This window comes from Selaginella moellendorffii, unplaced genomic scaffold (assembly GCF_000143415.4).
Source record: "Selaginella moellendorffii unplaced genomic scaffold, v1.0 SELMOscaffold_6, whole genome shotgun sequence".
NCBI lineage: Eukaryota > Viridiplantae > Streptophyta > Lycopodiopsida > Selaginellales > Selaginellaceae > Selaginella > Selaginella moellendorffii.
In genome coordinates this window covers 860124-880262 of record NW_003314267.1, presented here as the reverse complement: position 1 = coordinate 880262, position 20139 = coordinate 860124, and the positions used below count along the sequence as shown (strand labels likewise).

The 20139-nt window shown below is 43.2% G+C and overlaps 3 protein-coding genes across 5 annotated transcripts; all 3 read right to left on the bottom strand.

Annotated features, from left to right (window-relative positions):
• Positions 1–13: 13 nt before the first annotated feature.
• LOC9634259 (cationic peroxidase SPC4) lies at positions 14–1286 on the bottom strand. The gene is made up of 4 exons (XM_024670554.1): positions 1053–1286; positions 803–997; positions 579–747; positions 14–524 (listed from the first exon to the last, which is right to left on the bottom strand). The coding sequence occupies exons 1-4, from the start codon at positions 1257–1259 to the stop codon at positions 100–102; spliced, it is 996 nt and encodes a 331-aa protein (XP_024526322.1). The 5' UTR covers positions 1260–1286; the 3' UTR covers positions 14–99.
• A 124-nt stretch (positions 1287–1410) lies between these two features.
• On the bottom strand, positions 1411–5673 carry LOC9634258 (phototropin-1A). 3 transcript variants are annotated; one of them, XM_024670549.1, is made up of 22 exons: positions 4864–5673; positions 4628–4810; positions 4479–4570; positions 4208–4397; positions 3966–4152; positions 3840–3910; positions 3681–3787; positions 3577–3626; positions 3415–3519; positions 3297–3356; positions 3147–3236; positions 3024–3100; positions 2884–2968; positions 2757–2837; positions 2601–2704; positions 2481–2530; positions 2326–2432; positions 2144–2281; positions 2034–2085; positions 1875–1987; positions 1678–1818; positions 1411–1631 (listed from the first exon to the last, which is right to left on the bottom strand). In XM_024670549.1, the coding sequence occupies exons 1-22, from the start codon at positions 5601–5603 to the stop codon at positions 1545–1547; spliced, it is 2910 nt and encodes a 969-aa protein (XP_024526317.1). In that variant the 5' UTR covers positions 5604–5673; the 3' UTR covers positions 1411–1544. The 3 variants fall into 3 exon arrangements, with proteins under 3 accessions (XP_024526317.1, XP_024526318.1, XP_024526319.1); XM_024670550.1 differs by having other exon boundaries at positions 2144–2275; XM_024670551.1 differs by lacking the exon at positions 1411–1631 and having other exon boundaries at positions 1684–1813.
• Positions 5674–6107: 434 nt separating this feature from the next.
• Positions 6108–8034, bottom strand: LOC9655399 (galactan beta-1,4-galactosyltransferase GALS1). Its single transcript, XM_002965437.2, has one exon. The coding sequence runs from the start codon at positions 8023–8025 to the stop codon at positions 6421–6423; it is 1605 nt and encodes a 534-aa protein (XP_002965483.1). The 5' UTR covers positions 8026–8034; the 3' UTR covers positions 6108–6420.
• Positions 8035–20139: the final 12105 nt, after the last annotated feature.

The following is a 20139-nucleotide window of genomic DNA, read 5'->3' as shown; positions in this document are numbered from 1 at the left end:
CCATATATCAAAGTACCTTTAAACAAAATCACTGTCAATCAAAAACATACATTGACAAATACACCAAAACTATACACCACCAAAAATTTAATGTAGATTTCAAGCATCGTAGAGCATTCGCGATGGATTGGCAACGGAGCAATTGATCCGGACCTCCCCCTCGCTCCCAGTGAGCACTTGGATCTTGCTGAGCTTGACGAACGACGCCGCAAACTGCGAGAAGAAGGAGCGCTGGCTGCGCGCGAACGCTTCCACCAGGCTGCTCGTGCGATTGTCCACGAACAGCTGCTGGTCCGAGGTGAGAAGCCCCTTCTTCCCCAACAGGTTCCTGTAGTACGCGTTGTCGAATCGGTTTGGAGTGGAGCTGTCGAGATCCGTGGAGTTTGAGGTCGCGAAGTCGTCGTCGCCTTCCCGGCAAGTCGCCGCCAGCTTTTGGGCGAAATTTATGTCCAAGTCGGGGTCCAGCGATGGACGCAAGCGGCCGGAGAACGTCGGGCAGTGGGCTTTGCCGACCGTGTGAGCACCTGTTTAGATTCAATGCATTAGAGCGGCTCTTTTAAACTCTCGAGCAAACTTACCTGACAGAGCGACGAGATCAGTAGCGTTCAACCCCTTGCTTTGGAAGCTCTCCAGCAGCTCAGAGGCGTTGAAAGACGGTGGAGGCAAGTTGTTGAGGGTCTCCTGCACACTTGCAAAGCTTTTGCTGTCTTTGCGACCGGTGGGGAGAGGGAACCAGGGGCCGCCAGCCTAAGTAGAGGAAATTACAAGCCAAGAGCATAAACAAGGACGTTGGAAAGCTTACCTCGTTGACAGCGTCTCGGGTGGCTAATGCGATTATATCTGCGCACGAGACAGTCCCGGGGCAAGCCTTTTCTAGACGTGCCTTGATGTCGGTGATCGCTTGCAAGGATTTTGGGCGTAGAGTTAGATTTGGAACTGCCTGCTGCTCGGACTCTTTGCCGTTGAGGCCCATGAGAAGAACAGACGCGTCACATCCCTGCAAGATTTTTGCATTTACCTGAATCAACTTGAAAACCAAACGAATAACTTGCCTGAACGAAGCAGTCGTGGAAAAATATTCGCAGCAGCCCGGCGACTTCACTCCTGTCCCGCCTTAAAAACGTTCTGATGCTGGAGCTGACAATGGATTCAGCCCGGGGACATGTCTTAGCATAGTAAGAATAATTCAATGCAGGGCCCTCGTCGCATAGAACTACAAGAGCGATTGTTAAAACGCACAAGCCTCGTGCAAGAAGCATCGTTACCTCTGAATGTTGCACCGAGTTAGACACACTTATAGGAAGAACGATATGATGAACAGCACAAACCTGGCTTTAGGAAATGTGACATCGAGCACTACCAACACCGCATCATGACAAACCCACTATGGTGCCTGCCACTTGGCCTCAATTTTTAACTGGAGAATGAGAAGAACGATTGCGGATTACCGTATTGGCTCTCTACTGTTATCATACAACTTCTCCGTGCAGGTGGCATCTAATGCACAGACGTTTTCGTTAGAGGACATACCGACAAGTTATGATCTAAAACACAGCAAATGCGTCTGTCGTAGACGTTCCTTTGACAAAGTCGTCGGTCAGTGTAAGTGGAGCATCTAGTCGCGGACAGCTCTGCAGTAAACCGGGTAAGGAAAAGTCTTTAATCCGAACTAGCTACCTTGCAACGAATAAGGGGCCAGCGCACCCCAGTGAAGAAAGGATGATGTTTGATCTCGTTCGCTCCCATTGAAGAGCCCAGCCTTTGCGAAGGGTCCTTTTGCAGCAGTCTATGGATTAGTTCTTTTGCTGAAGGACTGACCTGGTTGACATCAATGCCATCAGAATATCTAAATAAAAGGATAAGAAAATTACCACCTGGACAGTGCTAGGAAATTTTAATTCTTTGTGGAGAATGTTGTGAAAAGTTTTCTGTCTGTTTTTACCCCGGAACGGAGTCCATCCAACGAGCATCTCATACAAGAGAATTCCTGAGGAGAAGTTAAGCTTGAGCTTTATGCGAGACAGTCGGCTTACCAAGAGCCCACCAATCCACGGCACTGCTGTGGCCCGAACCATTTATCACTTCCTGCAAAACAGAAAGAAAGAAAAATGACAAACTTCTCATCTTTAAAAAATCTGCTTACAGGAGCAATGTATTCCTCCGTGCCAACGAAAGAATTTGATCTTGCAACAGGCTCCACGACAAACGTAGGGGGAACTGGTGCTTCTTTCTTTCTCTTCCGTCGTTCAGAGGCAGGCGGGGGTGGTCTTATAACCTGACACTAGAATCCAAGTTTAGTTCAGAACTTAATTTGGTAGAAGTCACCTGAGCTCTCGGGTTGCTCACAAATGAGAGATCGAAATCGGTGAGCAAAAGATGGCCATTTCTTTGAACAAGTATGTTCTCTGGTTTAAGGTCTCGGTAAACAACACCTGGCCATGAGATTGAATGTTTTTGTCAGCTGCACAGAACTAAGTTACCTCTGCAATGAAGATACTCAAGAGCAACAACCACTTCAGCTGCATAGAAACTTGAAGCCAAAGTTGCGTGTTAGCTCCAAACAATTCCAAATAGATGCGAAAGTAACAAAAGAACGTTACCAAACAGTAGGCTCGTTGAATGTTTTTGACGGTTGCCTGTCTAGAAGAAGAAAGAGTTCGCCTCCTGGACAGAAATCCGTGATCAAGCATACATGTGCCTCAGTCTACACTTCAGAATTATTTTACTATTTGATCATGTTAAAATCTAAAGTGTACCTCAAACGATCCATAGAGAGTTGGAAGAAAAGGGTGATCCATCATATCCAAAATGTCTCGTTCCATGAGTGTTCTATGAACCTATTTCACGGCAGGAGTTGATATATTCTGTCGATAGTTAATTTACCTTGTTTCGATTGAGCATACTCGACTTCTCCATTGCTTTCATAGCAAAAAATTGGCCGGTTTCTCGTAGCTCCACTAAATGAACACTACAAACCCCAAACAGAAATTAAGCTGGCACATTCAGTTTAAAACAGTACTCACCCTCCGGTATCACCAGAACCAAGAGCTTTGACTGGCCGAAAATGCTGTAAGTTCAAGAGTCCATCTTTTTTTACAACCTGTCAAAAGCAAATTAATGCCAGTGTTTCATTGAACAGCTTCCACCTTGTTTATGGCTGCCCAGGAAGTACTGTGAACCTTGTGAGGCTTGGGACACACTTTTTTTGAGTAATTCCTCCAAATCTCAAAGACATTCTACACACAGCGTTAAGCAGAACATGAGAGCTTGGTGATCATTCTTCTATCTAGCTTTACCTGATTTGCATCTGGGAGTTCACGAACTGCAGTATCCACGTTGCCAGCTGCAGATTGGATCTAAACCAGCAGCATAAGATCGCTGAACAAAATATCCTGCTTGTGATATGGCACTTACCACTTGAACGCCCTCGTGCTCGACCTTGTCAGGAAGCCCCTTGCGAACTTTGTCAAAATGCTGGCTTCCATCCAGCTGAACTCCTATAAAGTACTGCAACTCTCCCTGCATGCATATACAAGATTAGCGTATCTAGATGGTTTGCAGCAGAAACAAGGGCACCTTGTTGTCTCTCATGGGTTGCAAGTGAAACAAATTCCAGAAAGGCTTCCCTATTAAATTGACAAGAACATTAGGAGGAGAGTTCACGAACAGATAGTGCATACCCCGTTTGGTGTAGTTTAGAAGTTGAACAGTGATGCTTTTCTGATCCCGAATGGCATACCGAATTCTAGTCACCGTCTCCTGATTCGTATCGGGTCCTTGTAAGAATCTGTAATTTTTCAATCAAAATTTTACCACTCTTGTCAAGTATTGATCCTGACCTGCAGTTTTTTCCCAGAATTTCCTCTCGGCTGTACTCCGTTAGCTCCAAAAAGGAATCGGATGCAAAAATCTGCGGTTGTAATAATATTGCATTTGAATCGGCGCAAAACAGGCTGAGACCTTACGATTGGATTGTCGGGGAGACGGGGATCAGTGATGACAAAGTTCTTTTCGATACGCTCCAATGTGGTTGCCAGGTCGATGCCTCTTCGAATTTCCTTCTTTCTCTGAAAGTCCTCAGGAAAGTCGTCGACATTGTCGGCAGTCTTCAGCGTCAATTGATCGATCTCAGCGGAATCCTTCGCATGTCGCCTGGCATCATCTACTCAGTCGGTATCTCTGGCAGGAAAATAAAAACGAAATTTACCTCAAAAAGGACAGTAAGCTGGATGACCTGCGAGTTCTCTTGCTCGCCTTCACGGGACTAGCCTCAGGAACATCTGTAAGCTTGCCAGCACTAGCTCGTCGGTCGTGGTCGTTGGACTGGTCTCGCTTCGACGTCGAGAAAACCTCCACGAGCTCAGACACCGAGCTCACGACGCTGTCTTTCTGTCGAGCTTTTGAACATCAACAGCGACAGCAAAAATCTTTTTAAACAAAACCATATTTATGAAGCTGGAACATATAAGATAACTCACCATCGTACTTGATCAGAGACTCTGGCATTCCATTCGGACGAACAGCTTTGTCTTTAGATCCCTCTGTAAACTGGCTCACCTCAACCAGCATCCTACATGTGAAACTCAATCTGAGTATGGCGTGAATTGGAAAATAGAGGAAAACTGACCCGATGTACTTAAGAACCTTGCCATCTTCGTCTTTGATTGGAGCTATTGTCAAGAGATTCCAAAATGGCGTTCCATTCTTCTTGTAGTTTAGCAGCCGTCCACAGAAGCTCTTCCCTTGCTCCAAAGCCACTCGGATTTTGGAAACATCCACTGGATCCGTCTCGGTACCTTGCAAGAATCGACTGGAAAACAAAAATAAACCGTGAGATCAAACCAACAAGTAGCACTTCCACACCAGTTTCGGCCGATCACTTCCTTGGCAGTGTATCCCGTCATGCTGAAAAAACCAGCGCTCGCATAGAGAATTGGAAGCTCCGGGTCGGTCGCATCGCACACTACGAACGTCTGCTGGAACGATGAGAGCGCGTCCTTCAAATCTTCCGAGACTCTCGGAATGTGAGGCCGACCCCCAAGCGCGGCCTCGCTGCCAGCATCCGAGGAAGACTCCTCCGAAGTCCTCCTCCCAGAGTTTCTCCCGCTAGTCTTGGAGTCCCCGGAGTTATTCCGGACCCCCACGCCTTGGATCTTGCCCGAGCCAACATCGGCCTTGAGAACCAGCCCCCATTCCGCCGCACGCTCGGCGGCAGCGCGATCGTTCTGCGGCTTGGCGATGGAGGAAAAATCCCCTTGGAAATGGCCGCAAACTGGACTCTTGGAACCCGAGCCAGACGGCGATCTCCTCCACCCGGCATTCGTCGTCGCCAAATCCAGCGTGCTCTCCACAGACCTCCCGCCGAAAACCTGCTGTTCTTGGGCGCCATAGCGACCGCTTCGGCCGAAATTTCGAGAATCCGCCACGCCGATGGCGATGCCAGCATCCCTCTCGCCCGATCTTTGCTGCTGCGGCTGGAACACCTCCAGCGATCCCCTGGCGTCGCGCGGGAGCTGCGGCCGCGGGATTCCTAACATGTCAATGCCGCCGCGCTGCTGCGCTCCTTCATTCATCCGGCCACCATTCTTGCTCAAGGCTTCCATCGATGATTCGCCTTTTCTCTAGCGCTCTCTCCTAGCTCCTCCTCCTCCTACGACCTAAAATAAAGCTCTCCACTCCACTCCACTCCATTCCATGAGAGCATTGATTTTAAAAGCTGGGAGAAGCCAGGCCCGCCATACTTCGCTAACTAGCTACACACACTCTCTCTTCTAACAAACTATGACACATTTTAGCTAAACTAGGCATGGCCTCTGTTTGGTAGCTTTCGTCTCCTACATTTATATGTCAGTGCTTCCAGATGCGATCTTTGTTACTCATCTTGTTCATATCAAAACCATTGTTTTCGCGAAAAATGTTGAGATACATTAGATAACAATGGCATGATCACCTCTCTCGAGGAGGGCCAAAACATCACAGTGATTTGGGAAAGGCCACGACAAAAGATACTAGCAGCTTTATTTTCCCTTCCCCGGAAAACAATATAAAAAACCACTGCATGGAAGGACGTTATCAAAATCTCAATCTCTCAAACCAGGCTTTTTTTATTTCTTTTTTTTGGTGTGTGTCAAGCAACCAAAAGCAAGTAGCACGCCATTTTGGTTTTTTGCTTCCGGCCATGTCAGGGAGGGCGCAGGACATACCATACGGGTGAAGCGATAAGATATTCCTCGTTTCTATGTGATCAAGGAAAGTCTACGTGGCACCTTTTTAGGTTACCTTTTAGGTCTTTGACCAAGTCAACTTCTGGGCCTTTATTTTTTTCCTCACGCAAGCTTCTTATGCACGCTTGCAGTAGGGTCTAAAGCGGGCTCTGACAAGAAGTCAACATTTGGCGTGGACTGGATAAGGTCAATGTTTCTAAAGTCCCTTGCGATGCTGCTCCATGGCGGCCACTGCAAAGCTCTCGTCTTTGAGCCACCATCCGTCCACCAGGCTCGACTCGTTCACCTGGTCGAGCTTCTTCACGATCCAGCAGCTGGAATTCGCGCTGCCCTCCACGGCCAGGCCGTGGAAATGGTTGAGCCTGGCGATGGAGGCTCGCAGGATCTCGCCGTTCCACTCGGGCTCCACAGTCCGGTGGATGGACGCGACGAGCACCTTGCGCGGGTTGGCGATCCACTTCCTGTGCCCCTCCACGCCGTGGCAAGTCTCGGCCCTTTGCTCGTCCCCGCAAGTCGGGTACCGCAGCCTGAAACGCATCCTCTCCACGGCCCACTCGTCCTCCGCGCTCGTTTCCTTGCAGTAAGTCCTGCTCCACACCAAGTTTGCTAGAGATATCCAGGGAGAACTCTCATAGCTCCTGAGCAAAGCTGCCATCGATGTGGAATTTACGAGCTGGAGGTACTCGTCCAAGTCCCAGAAGAATGCCCAGGTCGCTAGAAACCGGCTTCGCTGGAGGCAATCGTTGATCACAAGCTGGTGACCGTCACCAGCAGACTCGAACAGTACCAATTCTCTCATGTCTATCACTGTGAGAAACTTCTTCTCCATCAGCGGCTGGAAGACTTCCAGCAGCCTCGAATCGATCCCACCGGCGTCGTAGAAGAAGTAGTGGACGTGACTCTCGCTCCACAGGCCTTGGTGATACATGAGCCACTCTTTCACGTACTTGGCCGATACGTTCTTGCTCGGTGTCAGCAGAGGCGAGCAGTAGGCATAGTCGAATCGAAACGGCCCTTCGAATTGGATCGAGGAGATCTCTTCCGGAAGCTCTTGAAAAACAGGCACGTAACTTTGCTCGATGATCCCTGAGTGATCCACAAGAGGTGGCGGTGACGAGTTTCTTGTCATGTTGAGCACTAGAAACCCGCCTTCTCCATTTGCCCCTACTGGCTCCTCGAACGAGCATTTCACCACGCCCACATCGTAGAAGGTCTTCTCCGTGTGGCTTTCATTCACGTACCCCAGCCAAGAGTTCCCCCAAATCACCGAAGAATCGTTGGAAGCCGCCAGAGCAGCCGCGACAGAACTGGATCCAGCCTTTGGAACCCAAGCACAAGACTGCAATGGATTACCGGCAAAGCCTCTCAGTTGGATAGAAACCAATCCCACCGCGGTGAATTCTTCCAGAGAAAATCTTGCCACACTGGAGAGGACAAAGGCGTGAAGCGTCTCTCCAATCCGTCGAAAGCCCCGTTCCCTTGCTAAATCCCGCCGCTCATCGCAAGGCTCCTTGCGATTAGCCGCGACCACACCACCAGGAGTCCCATCCCTAATCTTCTCGAGCTCCTCCACAACCTCGTGGATGAGATCGGCAGTAAGCTGGCCGTCTTCCACCTCCCAGAACTTCGAGAAGGACGAATTCCGGGCCAAATTTCCTCCAAACCTGTGAAGATCCTTCCTGTGCGCTGCCAAATCCGAGGTCGCCGGAGAGATTCTGCTGTACCAGAGGCCGATCCAGAGAAGAGTGACGAGCAGCACGATCCAAATGCGGCAGATCATGGCCTTGTGGAAGGCCGCCATCGCCGCCTGGCATCGCCTATAGAAGCCCTACTCTGGCATTTTTCCCGCTCCAACTTGACGGAATCAACGGCAGCCTCGACTTAGCCGTTCGATTCGATCCGATGGCTGTGCTGGCGCCCATGCCTTTGTGATCGACCAGAATCATGATCTTGGAATGACGTGCCGTGCTCCAAAAACCAATGTTTTTTTTATGTCGATGAGAAAGTTCTTTCCTTTTTAAGTTCAATTCTGAGAGACCCCACCACCACAGCTACCCACACAAGATTAGACAGTGCCTCTCCTCTATAGCCAATTTGCATTGAATTTGTAAAGAGTTTAAAATATTGTAGGAATTTAATGTTTCAACATGAAAAAGTTCTCCCAACAAAACTTAAGAGAAATTAGTGTTAAAGAATTTCTTGGATTGCAAAGTGTTTTAAGGACAACAATGATAAAGGAAATTAATTTGCATATATTTTATTGTCTTTCAGTTGAGCATTATTAACATTAAAATGTTCTTTATGTATCTTTTAATATCAACAATGTTTATAGCCACTAAGTTCTCTAAGCATTGGTAAATGCAATTGAAGTTAAAATATTTTTAAAATAAGTGTTATTTTAATTAAATAAAATATTTTATTAACTTTTTATATTTAATTATTTATTAAGTTGTGAAATATACTTCTATTGTACCCACACATTTTACCAAAATATAATGCCAAAATATAATGTGATCCAGATAACAAAAAATTTGTAAATAAATATACTAAATTTAAATAATTATATTAACAACTACTATTAAATTTTAGTTAATAATATAAAATATTAAATATGAAATATTTTATATGAAATTAAATGATCACAACTAAAATATATAAAAAAAATTTTATGACTCATTTCCTAGAAGAAACATTTAATAAAATTCTTTACTTTACTACAATGTTACTCATATAAAATATTAACTAATAATAACAACATCATCAATTTTAAATTCAAATATTTTAAATAATGTTATATTAAAACCTTGTATGGACTTTATACTTTGTCATTTATTTCATAAATTCACATGAGATTCAAATGTATAAGATATTGAATTCATAAGATAGTAAATATGGATATTAAGTATTGATATTTAAATATGTAAGAAATTATTGATTTTGTAAGGTTTATAAATACATACACACACACACACACATATTCATACATACATATATATATATATATATATATATATATATATATATATATATATATATATATATATATATATATATATATATATATATATATATATATATATATATATATATATATATATGTGTATATATATATATATATGTATATATGTATGTGTGTATATATATATATGTGTATATATATATATATATATATATATATATATATATATATATATATATATATGTATGTATATATATATATGTATGTATATATATGTATGTATGTATATATATATATATGTATGTATATATATGTATGTATGTATGTATATATATATATGTATATGTATATATATATGTATATGTATATGTATATGTATATGTATATGTATATGTATATGTATATGTATATGTATATGTATATGTATATATATATGTATATATATATATATGTATATGTATATATATATATATAGATATAGATATAGATATAGATATAGATAGATAGATAGATAGATAGATAGATAGATAGATGAATAGATAGTAAGTGTTAATCTTTTAATTTACCATCTAACCCTTTTTTTTTTACCTTTTACTTTTTCCTAAGAATTTTTTTTATTTCTCTAACTTAACTGTAGTAGATGTGGTTTCTACCATTTATTCTATGGTGATTTACCATAGGATAACCATGAAGCCGAACCTAAACCTTCTATCTGCCACATGTCATATACCACATATCAAAAAAACAATGGTGCGGAACCCAAGTTTCAAGGCATTGGGCCATTGAATGAAGGTCCAAAGCTAAACTCCTAAGTATGAAGCTAAAGAATGAAGGAACTAAAACACGGAATGTCTCCTGAGCATACAACCCAAAGAGCCAAAGGATAGGAATATACAACAACTTGGAACAATCCTAAAGCATTTAGCATCTTAATGCCAAAATTGGCACACAAAACGGAGCCAAATGGAGTTTGGCATTATTTCAGTATACCGGTGGCCTAATGCGAGGATATGGATACTCCACCAGCTAGTATGGTATGGAACTTGGGTTTAGACCCAAGCTGGATGTCACAAATGTGATTTTAGGTATCAAAAATTACTTGTCAGCTAGTACTTTCAGATATTCTTTCCTTACTGCCATGACAGTAAGAAACCAGTATTGTTGATTCCCTTCCCTTTATCAGTCCCTCTTGTTCCTCAAAGGAGGAGGGGGGGGGGTTCCAAATGTATAGTAAGAATAATGGGTAGGTCAAGAATGGCTGACGAACTTAAGGTGTAATTTAGCTCTTGCTTGTGTGCTTGTCTTTGTTTTGCATCCAACTTGGATTTAAGCCCAAATTCCATACCACGCTAGTTGGTGAAGTACCCATATCCTTACATTAGGCTACCGGTATGCTAAAATAACACCAAATTCTGTTTGGCTCTGTTTTGCATGCTAGTCCTGGCATTGGGATGCTAAATGCTAGGACTGTTCCAAGCCACTCTGTACTACTATTCCTTCACTCCTTGTGCTGTATGCTTAAGAGTCACTCCATGCTCTAGTTCTTTTACTTCTTGGCTTCAAGTTTAGGAGTTTGGTGTAAGCAATCATGAGAAACGATCCATAGGGTTTAAATATAGAGGGAAAAGGCCCATGAACAAAAATGCACTCCCTTTTTCCAATCAGTTAAAGGTCTTGTTAAACGTCCTTAGGTTTGAATAGTATTGGGTTGGGTGACCTCCCAAGAAGTTCAAATTAAGAAGTTTACATTTGGTATCAAAAAGGTTTTGGGGAATCACATTATATGTTGATTGACATTTGGCAGGTCCAATTTGCTCCCAACTGGGCTTGACCTAAGGGGTAAGGTGTCAGAAAAGCAAGGCTCTCGGGAGAGCTGTGGCTATTAGTTTCTTATAAGCTCTTGAGTTTAGACTTCCTAGGAGGTTACCCAACCCATGGTATCAAAGAGGTTTCGGGGAATCACATCATATGTTAATTGACATTTGGCAGGTTCAATTTGCTCCCAACTAGGCTCGACCTAAGGGGTAGGGTGTCAAAAAAGCGAGGCTCTCGGGAGAGCTGTGGCTATTAGTTTCCTATAATCTCTTGAGTTTAGACTTCCTGAGAGGTCACCCAACCTAATACTATTCAAACACAATGACGCTTAACCCCAAATATCTCAAGACCCTTAACCGATTGGAAAAGAGGGTGCACTTTTATTCATGGGCCCTTTCCCTCTATATTTGAACCCTTATGAATCGTCCCTTGAGTCGTTCCCTTTGGTTGCTTATATTTCCTTTCACAAGGGCGTGAACTTGCAAGGAAATATGGTGGATTGTAAGCAATCAAAGGGAATGACTTGAGAGATGATCTATGGGGTTCAAATATAGAGGGAAAGGGTCCCATAAACAAGAGTGCACCCCTTTTTATAATTAATTAAGCTTCTTTATGTTTGAATAGTATTAGGCTGGATTACCTCCCAAGAAGTCCAAATTAAGGAGTTTACATTTGGCTCCATTCATTTAGTGGCCCAAAGCTTTAAAACTTGAATTCCACATATAGAGGGTTTAAGTTTTTCTTTGTGATTATTTTATGGTAAAACACCATAGAATAAAGGGTCATGTGCTACACTAAATGTAGAACAAGGACAGACATGCAAGGAGAAGTTAGACTATACCTCAAGTTGGTCGGCCATACCCAACTTACCCATTATCCCTACTATACATTTGGAACCCCCCATTGAGAGAGAGAGAGGGAATATTTTGGTCCTTAGAATATTCCCTATCTTCCTATAAAATAAAAATGATGAAAGTGGAGTGATATGGTGGAGCGCCGAGATGGTGGTGGCACTCTGAAAAGGTGGTTATCTATAACCGTTGGCCCATGGAGTAAGCATTGACCTCTCGGAGCAGCCGGTAACCAATAACTAGTAACCAATAACTAGAGACCTATAATGGTAACCACCTACTCTCGCTCCTACTCATGCACCTGCTCCAGCACCAATATGGTGGAGTGATATGGTGGAGCACTGAGATGGTGGTGGCACTTTGAGAAGTGGTAGGCCAATGGACTAATGTGTCAGACTGAGGAAGACAGCAATTGAAAAGGATGGCACAGTCGTTAGGTTGCCAATAAAGAGAGGTGGCATGTGTCCACCGAGTGCTGGAGCAAAAGAAAGTGGCTTCAGCTTCTATTGCCTCACCTAAAGATCCACCTAGGTGCTTTGAGTGAACAGGTTCACCTGGTTGGAAGAAAGGCGCTCCAGAAAAGCTAGTGCGTCGTCGACAAATGGTCGTAAGGATATCTTGGAAACAGCATATCCAAATGAGGTGGTGTCTTTTGCTGCTGGTGCGCGTATGTGTGTCCATAGTATGGTGTAATTGTGACCTCAAACAAAGATGTGAATGATGGTGAAAGAATGAAAGATGCAAGATGGGCATCCAGAGATAAGTGCGGGCAACGCTGTTGGAAGTGATTGGTGGTGGAACTGTGAGTGTAGGTGATATGGAATGGGTGAGGGGAATGTGTGGGGTGTAGTAATGGTAAGGGAAGGGCCAAAGGACTTGGAACATAGACCGAGCCAAGTAAGGAACCTCCATACAAACGGCAATGTAGTTTAAGCATGAAATCCAAGGCATTGGCCATGGTCCAATGGGGAAACACCCTCTAAAAGTAAGAAAAGGAGTCATGAAAGTAAAGTGAAAGAAAAGAAAAAAAAGAAAAAGAAAAAGAAGAGAAGAGGAACTCCTCACCAGATGAAGCGTTTGAGGTGAGAGTGGTTGTGAGCGTGTGGGAGCTCACATCCATCAGCATCAATTAGCACATATGCTCCACCTCCAATGTGTTGCTAGACAAAGTAAGGGCCGGTCCAGCGAGGGGAGAACTTCGATGGTGGTGTAAACTCCTTGAGTAGAACAAGATTGCCACTCGCAAATGGTTCAGCAAACCATTGGTGATCAATGCTAGATTTGATCTTTTTCTTTCCCCGGAGAAGATGTTCAGTTGTAGATCGTCGCTGCTCTTCCAAAGCAAGAACCTCCAAGTCATGTGCATGAAGCTTGTCCTCATTGCTAAGCTACATCGCTACTGCATATTAGAGTGAAAGTGAGAGTGATGGCACTTGGATCTCCACTGGAAGCATGGCCTCTGTCCTATAGACAAGGGAAAATGGGGTCGTAGAGATGGATGTCTTGAAGGACGTCCGAAAGGCCCACAATGCTGTAACCAAGTGCTCGTGCCAATGCCTTGGGTGATCCTTCGCAAGCTTTGAAATGACTGTCTTCAATATCCTATTGCTAGACTCGGCCTGGCCATTGCACTCAAGATAATAGCTACTACTCTTCAAGTGCTTGACCTGCAGCTGTTGAAGAAGATGTTGCATGTGAAAAGTTGTTTAGAACTCTTCAATGGTCACAATCCAAGATAAAGTACGAGGACTGTGAACTGGTCTTTGTAAAAGAAAGGTCAACACATTAAAATAGACATGGAAATGGATATGGGCTCCAGTGAGAAAGTGACGAAATCGCTCCAAGGTGTAAACAATAGCCATTGCTTCTTTTTCCACATCTACGTACTTCTTCTCAGTCTCTTTGAACAAATGTGAGGCATAGTATGTTGCATGTGGTGGGTTGCTAGGTTGTGAACATTGGCAAAGGCATACTCCAAAAGCATCCATCGTGATGTAAATTTCGAAAGGAAGTTGTCATTCTAGTGGTTGGAGTACCAGGGGCTCCACAGTAAGAAATTCTGAACTCAAAGAGCTATAACTTGCATTTCAGCACATTTGATTGGTTTGATTCTTTCTTCTAGTTGTGTGTCTAGATGTCATCTTCCGTCTCCAAGAAGCAGCATGACAAAATACGCTTGGAGTCGTCAGCTACTGCGATTTTAGTAAGAAGATGTTAGCTGTGTGACACCTCAGATAGTTGCTGAGGAGGATTGAGTTCGGCTATATCCTGCAAAAGATGGACTTGGTCCAAAGTGACTGTGTCCTCAAGCTCCATAAGAGAGAGTTGGCCCCATGCAAGAAACAAATCGAGAAGCCCTTCCTCTATCGAAAAACACTCCGGAAAGCTAGAAATCCCAAAGCCCCAAAGTAGAGCCAAAAGGGTGCTATATGGTAGTGGCCGAAGAAGAAAATAAATAAGCACAACACGTTTGGATTAAAAGCTCTAACTTGAAAAGTCAAAAGTAGGAGTGAAACTCCCAATGAAGTGCTCAAGGAACGAGCACGAAGTAATAAGTGAGTTTCTAGAAAAAGGATACAAGAGGACTAACACATGACACGTGGAAGTGTTGAGATGGAGTTTGAGATCGACCCGAGATGGAGTCCGAGATGCAGTCCAAGATGGACCTGAGATGGATCTGAGACGGAGTCCGAAATGGACCCGAGATAGACCAAAGATGAAGTTCAAGATAGAGTCCGAGATGAAGTCTAAAATGGACTCGAGATGGAGTCTGAAATGGAGTTCGAGATGGAAGTTAGGAATAAGGCTTATGGAGTGAGTGAGTGAGTGATCAAGTGATCAAAGGTGTGGTTAAGTGGCTAAAGTAAAATGAAAAATTTAGTCGTTTACAACTTGGTATCGGAGCTGTTCCTTAATTTGACTCTTATTAGCAATCAAGTATATCACCATTTGATAATGACATTAGAAGGCTCTAGGAGTGGGGCTATACTTGAGGAGTAGTAGGTTAGGAAGACATAGTTCTCCATTATAATTTATAGTTCATGTGTGAACTAGTAAGCAATGTGGTGGATAAATAGGATAAGGGCTAATAAAGATCGGGAACAATACAAGGTTTTCCTCGGAGAGTTAAGGATGTGATTTATAAAAGTGTTTGACTTAGTAAATTGGATAATGTGGTTGAGGTAAAAAATTACAGTCGGGATCATGGGAATGATGGAAACTCTTGGATAATAAAAGAGTCATAAAATTATTCTTATATAATTGAGAATGGTGCTCTAGAATTTAAGACTGAAGTTAATGACCATAAAAGGTCTAATACTGATGAGAATATAGGTCCTTGAAATGGTAGTTAGGGCTATCTTTAATACATGTTAGAACAACCCAAAAAGTTGGAGGTATACTTAAAGGATGAGTCAGTATTCTCATCATATGGATAGATAGTCTTAAAGGGTAAAAGTAGCCTACATGGAACAAAGAATAATCAAGTGTCAGTGTAACACTTGCAAAAATGGCCTTTGTGAGTAGAATATGAATACAAGAAGTTGTATTTCAATGAGTTTGCACCTCAAAAGTAGGACTTTACGGGTCATCAAATTAGCAAAGTCCAAAAGCTAGATGACTCAAGTAAAGTCAAGGAATGATCGTAAATGATTGGTGGAAGCATTTGGACTAATGTACATTGTATCTTACAAAGGACAAGGAGGATCATAAGATCCAAGTATGAGAATAGTAGGTATTTTATTGATAGCAGAATGTGCCATACTAAAATCGTGGGAAAGGTGTTTCTAGAAGAAAGCAACTTTGGCACAGAGTTGTGTGTGAACACTATATAACTGATAGTTGGTATGAGAAACAACTACTTTGGTCTTGGCAAAGACCTAGACATAAGTAGAAAGTGTCATGAGAGTAGGCTCATGAAACTGATAAAGTGGAGACCCTAAGTGTTTCAAAGGATGAGGCCTTGAAGTCAAAAAGGTTAATGAGAACCCTTTGCCAAAGAAATCTTAATGGAAATAGGATTGGCATAGCCTAAGTTGGAAAACATGTGATTTGAGTGTATGGACCAAATAATGATGGAGGTGTGGAAGCACTAACAATGAGTTATAGAGCTTAACAACTATAAGGCAATTAAGCAAAAGATGTGGCATAATTGATTGAATTGGTGGAAGTCAACTTCCCAAGGCTTTTTATTAGGATAAGAAGGAAGATAAATTGCTTAAATGGTTTAAAACCCTAAACCCATATAGTGAGTCAAAGTCATAAAAAGAAATGCTCATCACTTAGAAAGTGGTATTTGGCATCATAAGGGCATTAGATAAAGACCTAAAGACTAAAACCTAAAGAATAATGGATACAAGATACTATCCACTGTCCAAAGTTGGGGAAAGCTAGAGACAAGAGAAGTCTGTCTATCCAAAATTGGACAAAGCCAAAAAGTATTTTAGCTAGGCTAATGATGGGCACACATGGGTATTGCTAGACCCTTTATCAGTCCTCTTATTCAAATGTTAGTAAGTTGAACTTTGCATCTATATTTGGCCGGATGAGTATAAGAAAGGAATTCCTAAGTGTCTATTTAGTCAAACATACTTGGCCCAGCTTGTTAATTCTCTTTTGCTCTGTCTTGCACTGGCTTGACAAGAACCCTTGCATATTGAGATTAGGCCCTCAATATTGCTGAATGATAGCTTATTGTGTCTGCCAAACACTTTAGCTATTATGCCCTTTATGTTAGTCTTATTCCGGTCCCAAATGCTATTTATGGAAAATGTCTAGATTTGCTCATTTGGCATATTTATGAAATGTAGAGATTGTCCTGAACACAATGGTGTTCGTCCCGTGTCCAAATTCACAATTTAGGGACATTCCATATTTAGTAAGTTTCAAACTTGCCTTAGAGACTAACTCTTGGTACTAAGGGAGGTTTGGGGTGAAAGGCCAAAGCATGTGTTCCTCAAGGGGGTGGGGGTGTTAGGCACTAGGTCAGGATAATAGGATAAAAGAAAGGGCTTTGCAATAAAGTGATCACCCCTTTAGCCAATTGGTTTAATAAAGTAATCGTCCTGGTGTTAGGCACCAACTTTGACTATGTGGTTAACGTCGGTCAAAAGGGAGGCTCAAGGGTATATTAAGGCATGTTAGGGTAACGGACTTAACCTACCCTAGAGCTCATAGTGGAGTGGCGACGCAGTGGAGCTTTTGAGGTAGCTCGGGGGTGGTTGGGTGGTGAGGAACCTCAAGAGTTGGTGTAGCATAGTCTAGGGCGACTAGATCTTTGTCTTTTTGTGCCGGATCATAACATTGGTATCAAAGGAGTTGGTTGCGATGGCTGACCAAGCTGAACGTTGGAATCCTATTGTCGATGGTGGTGCCGACGATGGTGCCGACGAAGCTACAGAGATTTGGACCATTCAAGATGTGGTTCATGAGCTGTGAGCCCTTAATCAAAATCAGCAAGAGATGCAAGACGAGATGCATGGCATGATGGATACCATGCATGGGTGTGTTGAGGCACTCGAGGCTGGACAGGGTAGCACTCCAAGTAAGCCTTCTTTGGTAGATTGACTCAAGATTCTAAATTTTTCCAGTGATGGTGGTGTGGATGAGTGTCTCGCTTGGCTAGCCAATGTGAAGAAGTTCTTGGCTGCTAGAGGAACTCCAGATGCAAAGGCTTTAGTGGCTATTCCGATGGTTTTGCGTGATGCGAGTCTTCGATGGTGGAATTGGCTTGAGGAGTCCCGTGTTGCGGATAAGAAACCACCAGTGTTTACCATGGATGAGTTTGAGGCTGCTTTTCGTTTACGTTTTGCCCCTCATTACGACGTGGAGAATGCTTGTACAGAACTTCGATATTTCCAGCAAGGGAAAATGATGCTCGGGGACTATATTGAGAAGCTTACTCGCTTGATTAGTCGTGTTCCAACGAAGGATCTAGATCAGAACAAGTCCTACTTCATTGATGGCCTACATAGTGAGAGCATGCGGCAACACTTGCATCATTCTCAGCCTACAAAGAGTTTGGAGGAGCTCTTTGATGCAGCTCGTCGACTTGACAATGACAAGCATAAGTCTCGCAAGCATTCGTGGAGTCCTTCTGTCGAGAATCATAGTGATGATCACCGTGGACACAAGGATGGGAACAAACATCATAAGTTGAAGTCAATGGTGACTACTTCAGATGCAAAGGGGTCCAAGAAGCAGAAGTTCTTTGTGAAGAATTATAGACAAGGTTGTCATCATTGCGGCGAACTTGAACACTACAAGGCTGATTGTCCACAGTTGAAGAACAAGCAGTAGGACAAGAAGAATGGCCAATTTTCTTCTCACGGTAAGTCAGATATTAAAAAGTTGCAAACTTTGCAACGTGAGGATGAGGAGAACGACCATTCCGGTCGGAGGAAGTGACTTTTGATCGTTGCTCGTCAGCTCAACTATATGTGGAACAAGATGGAGCTCGAGGATACGCGTGAATCAGCTTTAATGCTGGAGGGCGTGTTGCATGGTGATCCAGTGCAGATTTTACTGGATAGTGGGAGCGATGACAACTTTGTTTCAGAAAAGTTTGTTGTGGAGCATGGCCTGGTCATACGCGGTGTTCTTCTATACACAGTGGAAGGTGCAGCTACCTCTACTCAGCATTTTGATGCTTGTGTCGAGGGGCTGGAAGTGTTGATTGGTAAAACCACACTTGTGGACACTTTTTATCTCACGGATATCCATGTGGATCTCATTCTCGGGATGCCATGGTTGGTGAAGGTGGATCCAGAGATAAAGTGGATATTAAGCATATCTCGCTGGAGTATGGTGGCATTAAAAATGTGTGGTTTGGCGAGGGTGTTCAACCACTAGTTGTTATGCTCTCTGCTACATCTTTGAAACGAGCTTGTCATAATGGAAAAGCACTTTCAAATTACTTACTGTTTGTTCGTGACTTGGGGGGCCAAGGCACGTGTGGGGGAGAAGCAGCAGTACGGGATGTACTAAACGAGTTTTCTAATGTTTTTCCACATGAACTTCCTCATGGGTTGCCTCCATTACGAGGTGTGGAGCATGGGATTACATTGGAGCCGGAGACATGGCCAATTTACCGGCGTCCATTTCGGTTAAGTTATGCGGAGGAGCAAGAAGTTCAATGACAAGTCAAGGAGTTACTTGAGTTTAGATTTATTCAGCCAAGTAAGTCTCCATTTGGTGCTCTAGTCTTGCTTGTGAAGAAGAAGGACGATTTAATGCAGATATGTATTGACTACCGTGCTTTGAACAAGAAGACGGTGAAAGATAAGATGCCGATGCCATGTGTGGATGATATCCTAGACAAGCTTGGTGAAGCACGAGTGTTTACCAAGATTGATCTGAGGAGTGGATATCATCAGATTGCAATGGATGATACATCTATCTCCAAGACGGCATTCAACACAAGCTTCGGACATTTTGAGTTTACAGTTATGCCGTTTGGTTTGACGAATGCACAGGCCACATTTACTCGGTTGATGACAGAGGTATTCGGGCATTATCTTCATGAGTTTGTGGAGATTTTCTTGGACGATATTCTTGTTTTTAGCAAAAATATGGAGGAGCATAGGGTGTATTTACACAAGGTTCTTTTGTTACTTCGAGACAGCAAACTTTATGTGAAGAAGAGCAAATGTGAATTTGCAAAGTCGGAGGTGGAATATCTAGGCCATATTGTGACATCTAAGGGTGTCAAGACGGATCCAAGGAAGGTAGCTGTGGTGGAAAACTGGCCTACACCGACTACAGTGGTTGAGTTGCGCAGTTTTCTTGGTATGGCTAGTTACTACTGACGTTTCCAACATAAATTTGCAGAGGTAGCTATTCCTTTGATGCAGTTGTTATGCAAGAATGTGTCATTTGAGTGGAAGAAGCCACAAGAGGAGAGTTTTGTGGCGCTAAAACGATTGTTGAGCGAGACTCTAGTGCTTCGCATTGATGATCTATCAAAACCTTACGAAGTGACATGCGATGCGAGTGGTTATGCACTGGGAGGCATTCTCATGCAAGAGGGATAGCCTATTGCATATGAGAGTCGAACTTTGAATTCCATGGAGCAATGCTATTCCATATATGAGCAAGAGTTACTCTCTATTGTTCATGCTTTGCGGACGTGGCAGCACTATCTTTATGGTGCAGTGTTCGTGGTGTTGACAGAACACAAACCACTTGTGTATCTTTTCACACAGAAGGAGTAAACACTAGGCAAGCTCGTTGGATGGTCAAACTCATGGAGTTTGGGGAGTTTCCTATTGAACATCGTCCGGGAAAAACAAAT

Bases quoted from the DNA above. Each gene is read 5' to 3' on its own strand.
- LOC9634259 (XM_024670554.1), bottom strand. From the start codon at position 1,259: ATGCTTCTTGCACGAGGCTTGTGCGTTTTAACAATCGCTCTTGTAGTT. The intron at 998-1,052 runs GCAAGTTATTCG...AAAATCTTGCAG, and splicing joins TCCACGACTGCTTCGTTCAG to GGATGTGACGCGTCTGTTCT. The intron at 748-802 runs GTAAGCTTTCCA...TCCTCTACTTAG, and splicing joins CCCGAGACGCTGTCAACGAG to GCTGGCGGCCCCTGGTTCCC.
- LOC9634258 (XM_024670549.1), bottom strand. From the start codon at position 5,603: ATGGAAGCCTTGAGCAAGAATGGTGGCCGGATGAATGAAGGAGCGCAG. The intron at 4,811-4,863 runs GTGTGGAAGTGC...TTTGTTTTCCAG, and splicing joins GAAGTGATCGGCCGAAACTG to TCGATTCTTGCAAGGTACCG. The intron at 4,398-4,478 runs GTGAGTTATCTT...GATGTTCAAAAG, and splicing joins GTCTCTGATCAAGTACGATG to CTCGACAGAAAGACAGCGTC.
- LOC9655399 (XM_002965437.2), bottom strand. From the start codon at position 8,025: ATGGCGGCCTTCCACAAGGCCATGATCTGCCGCATTTGGATCGTGCTG.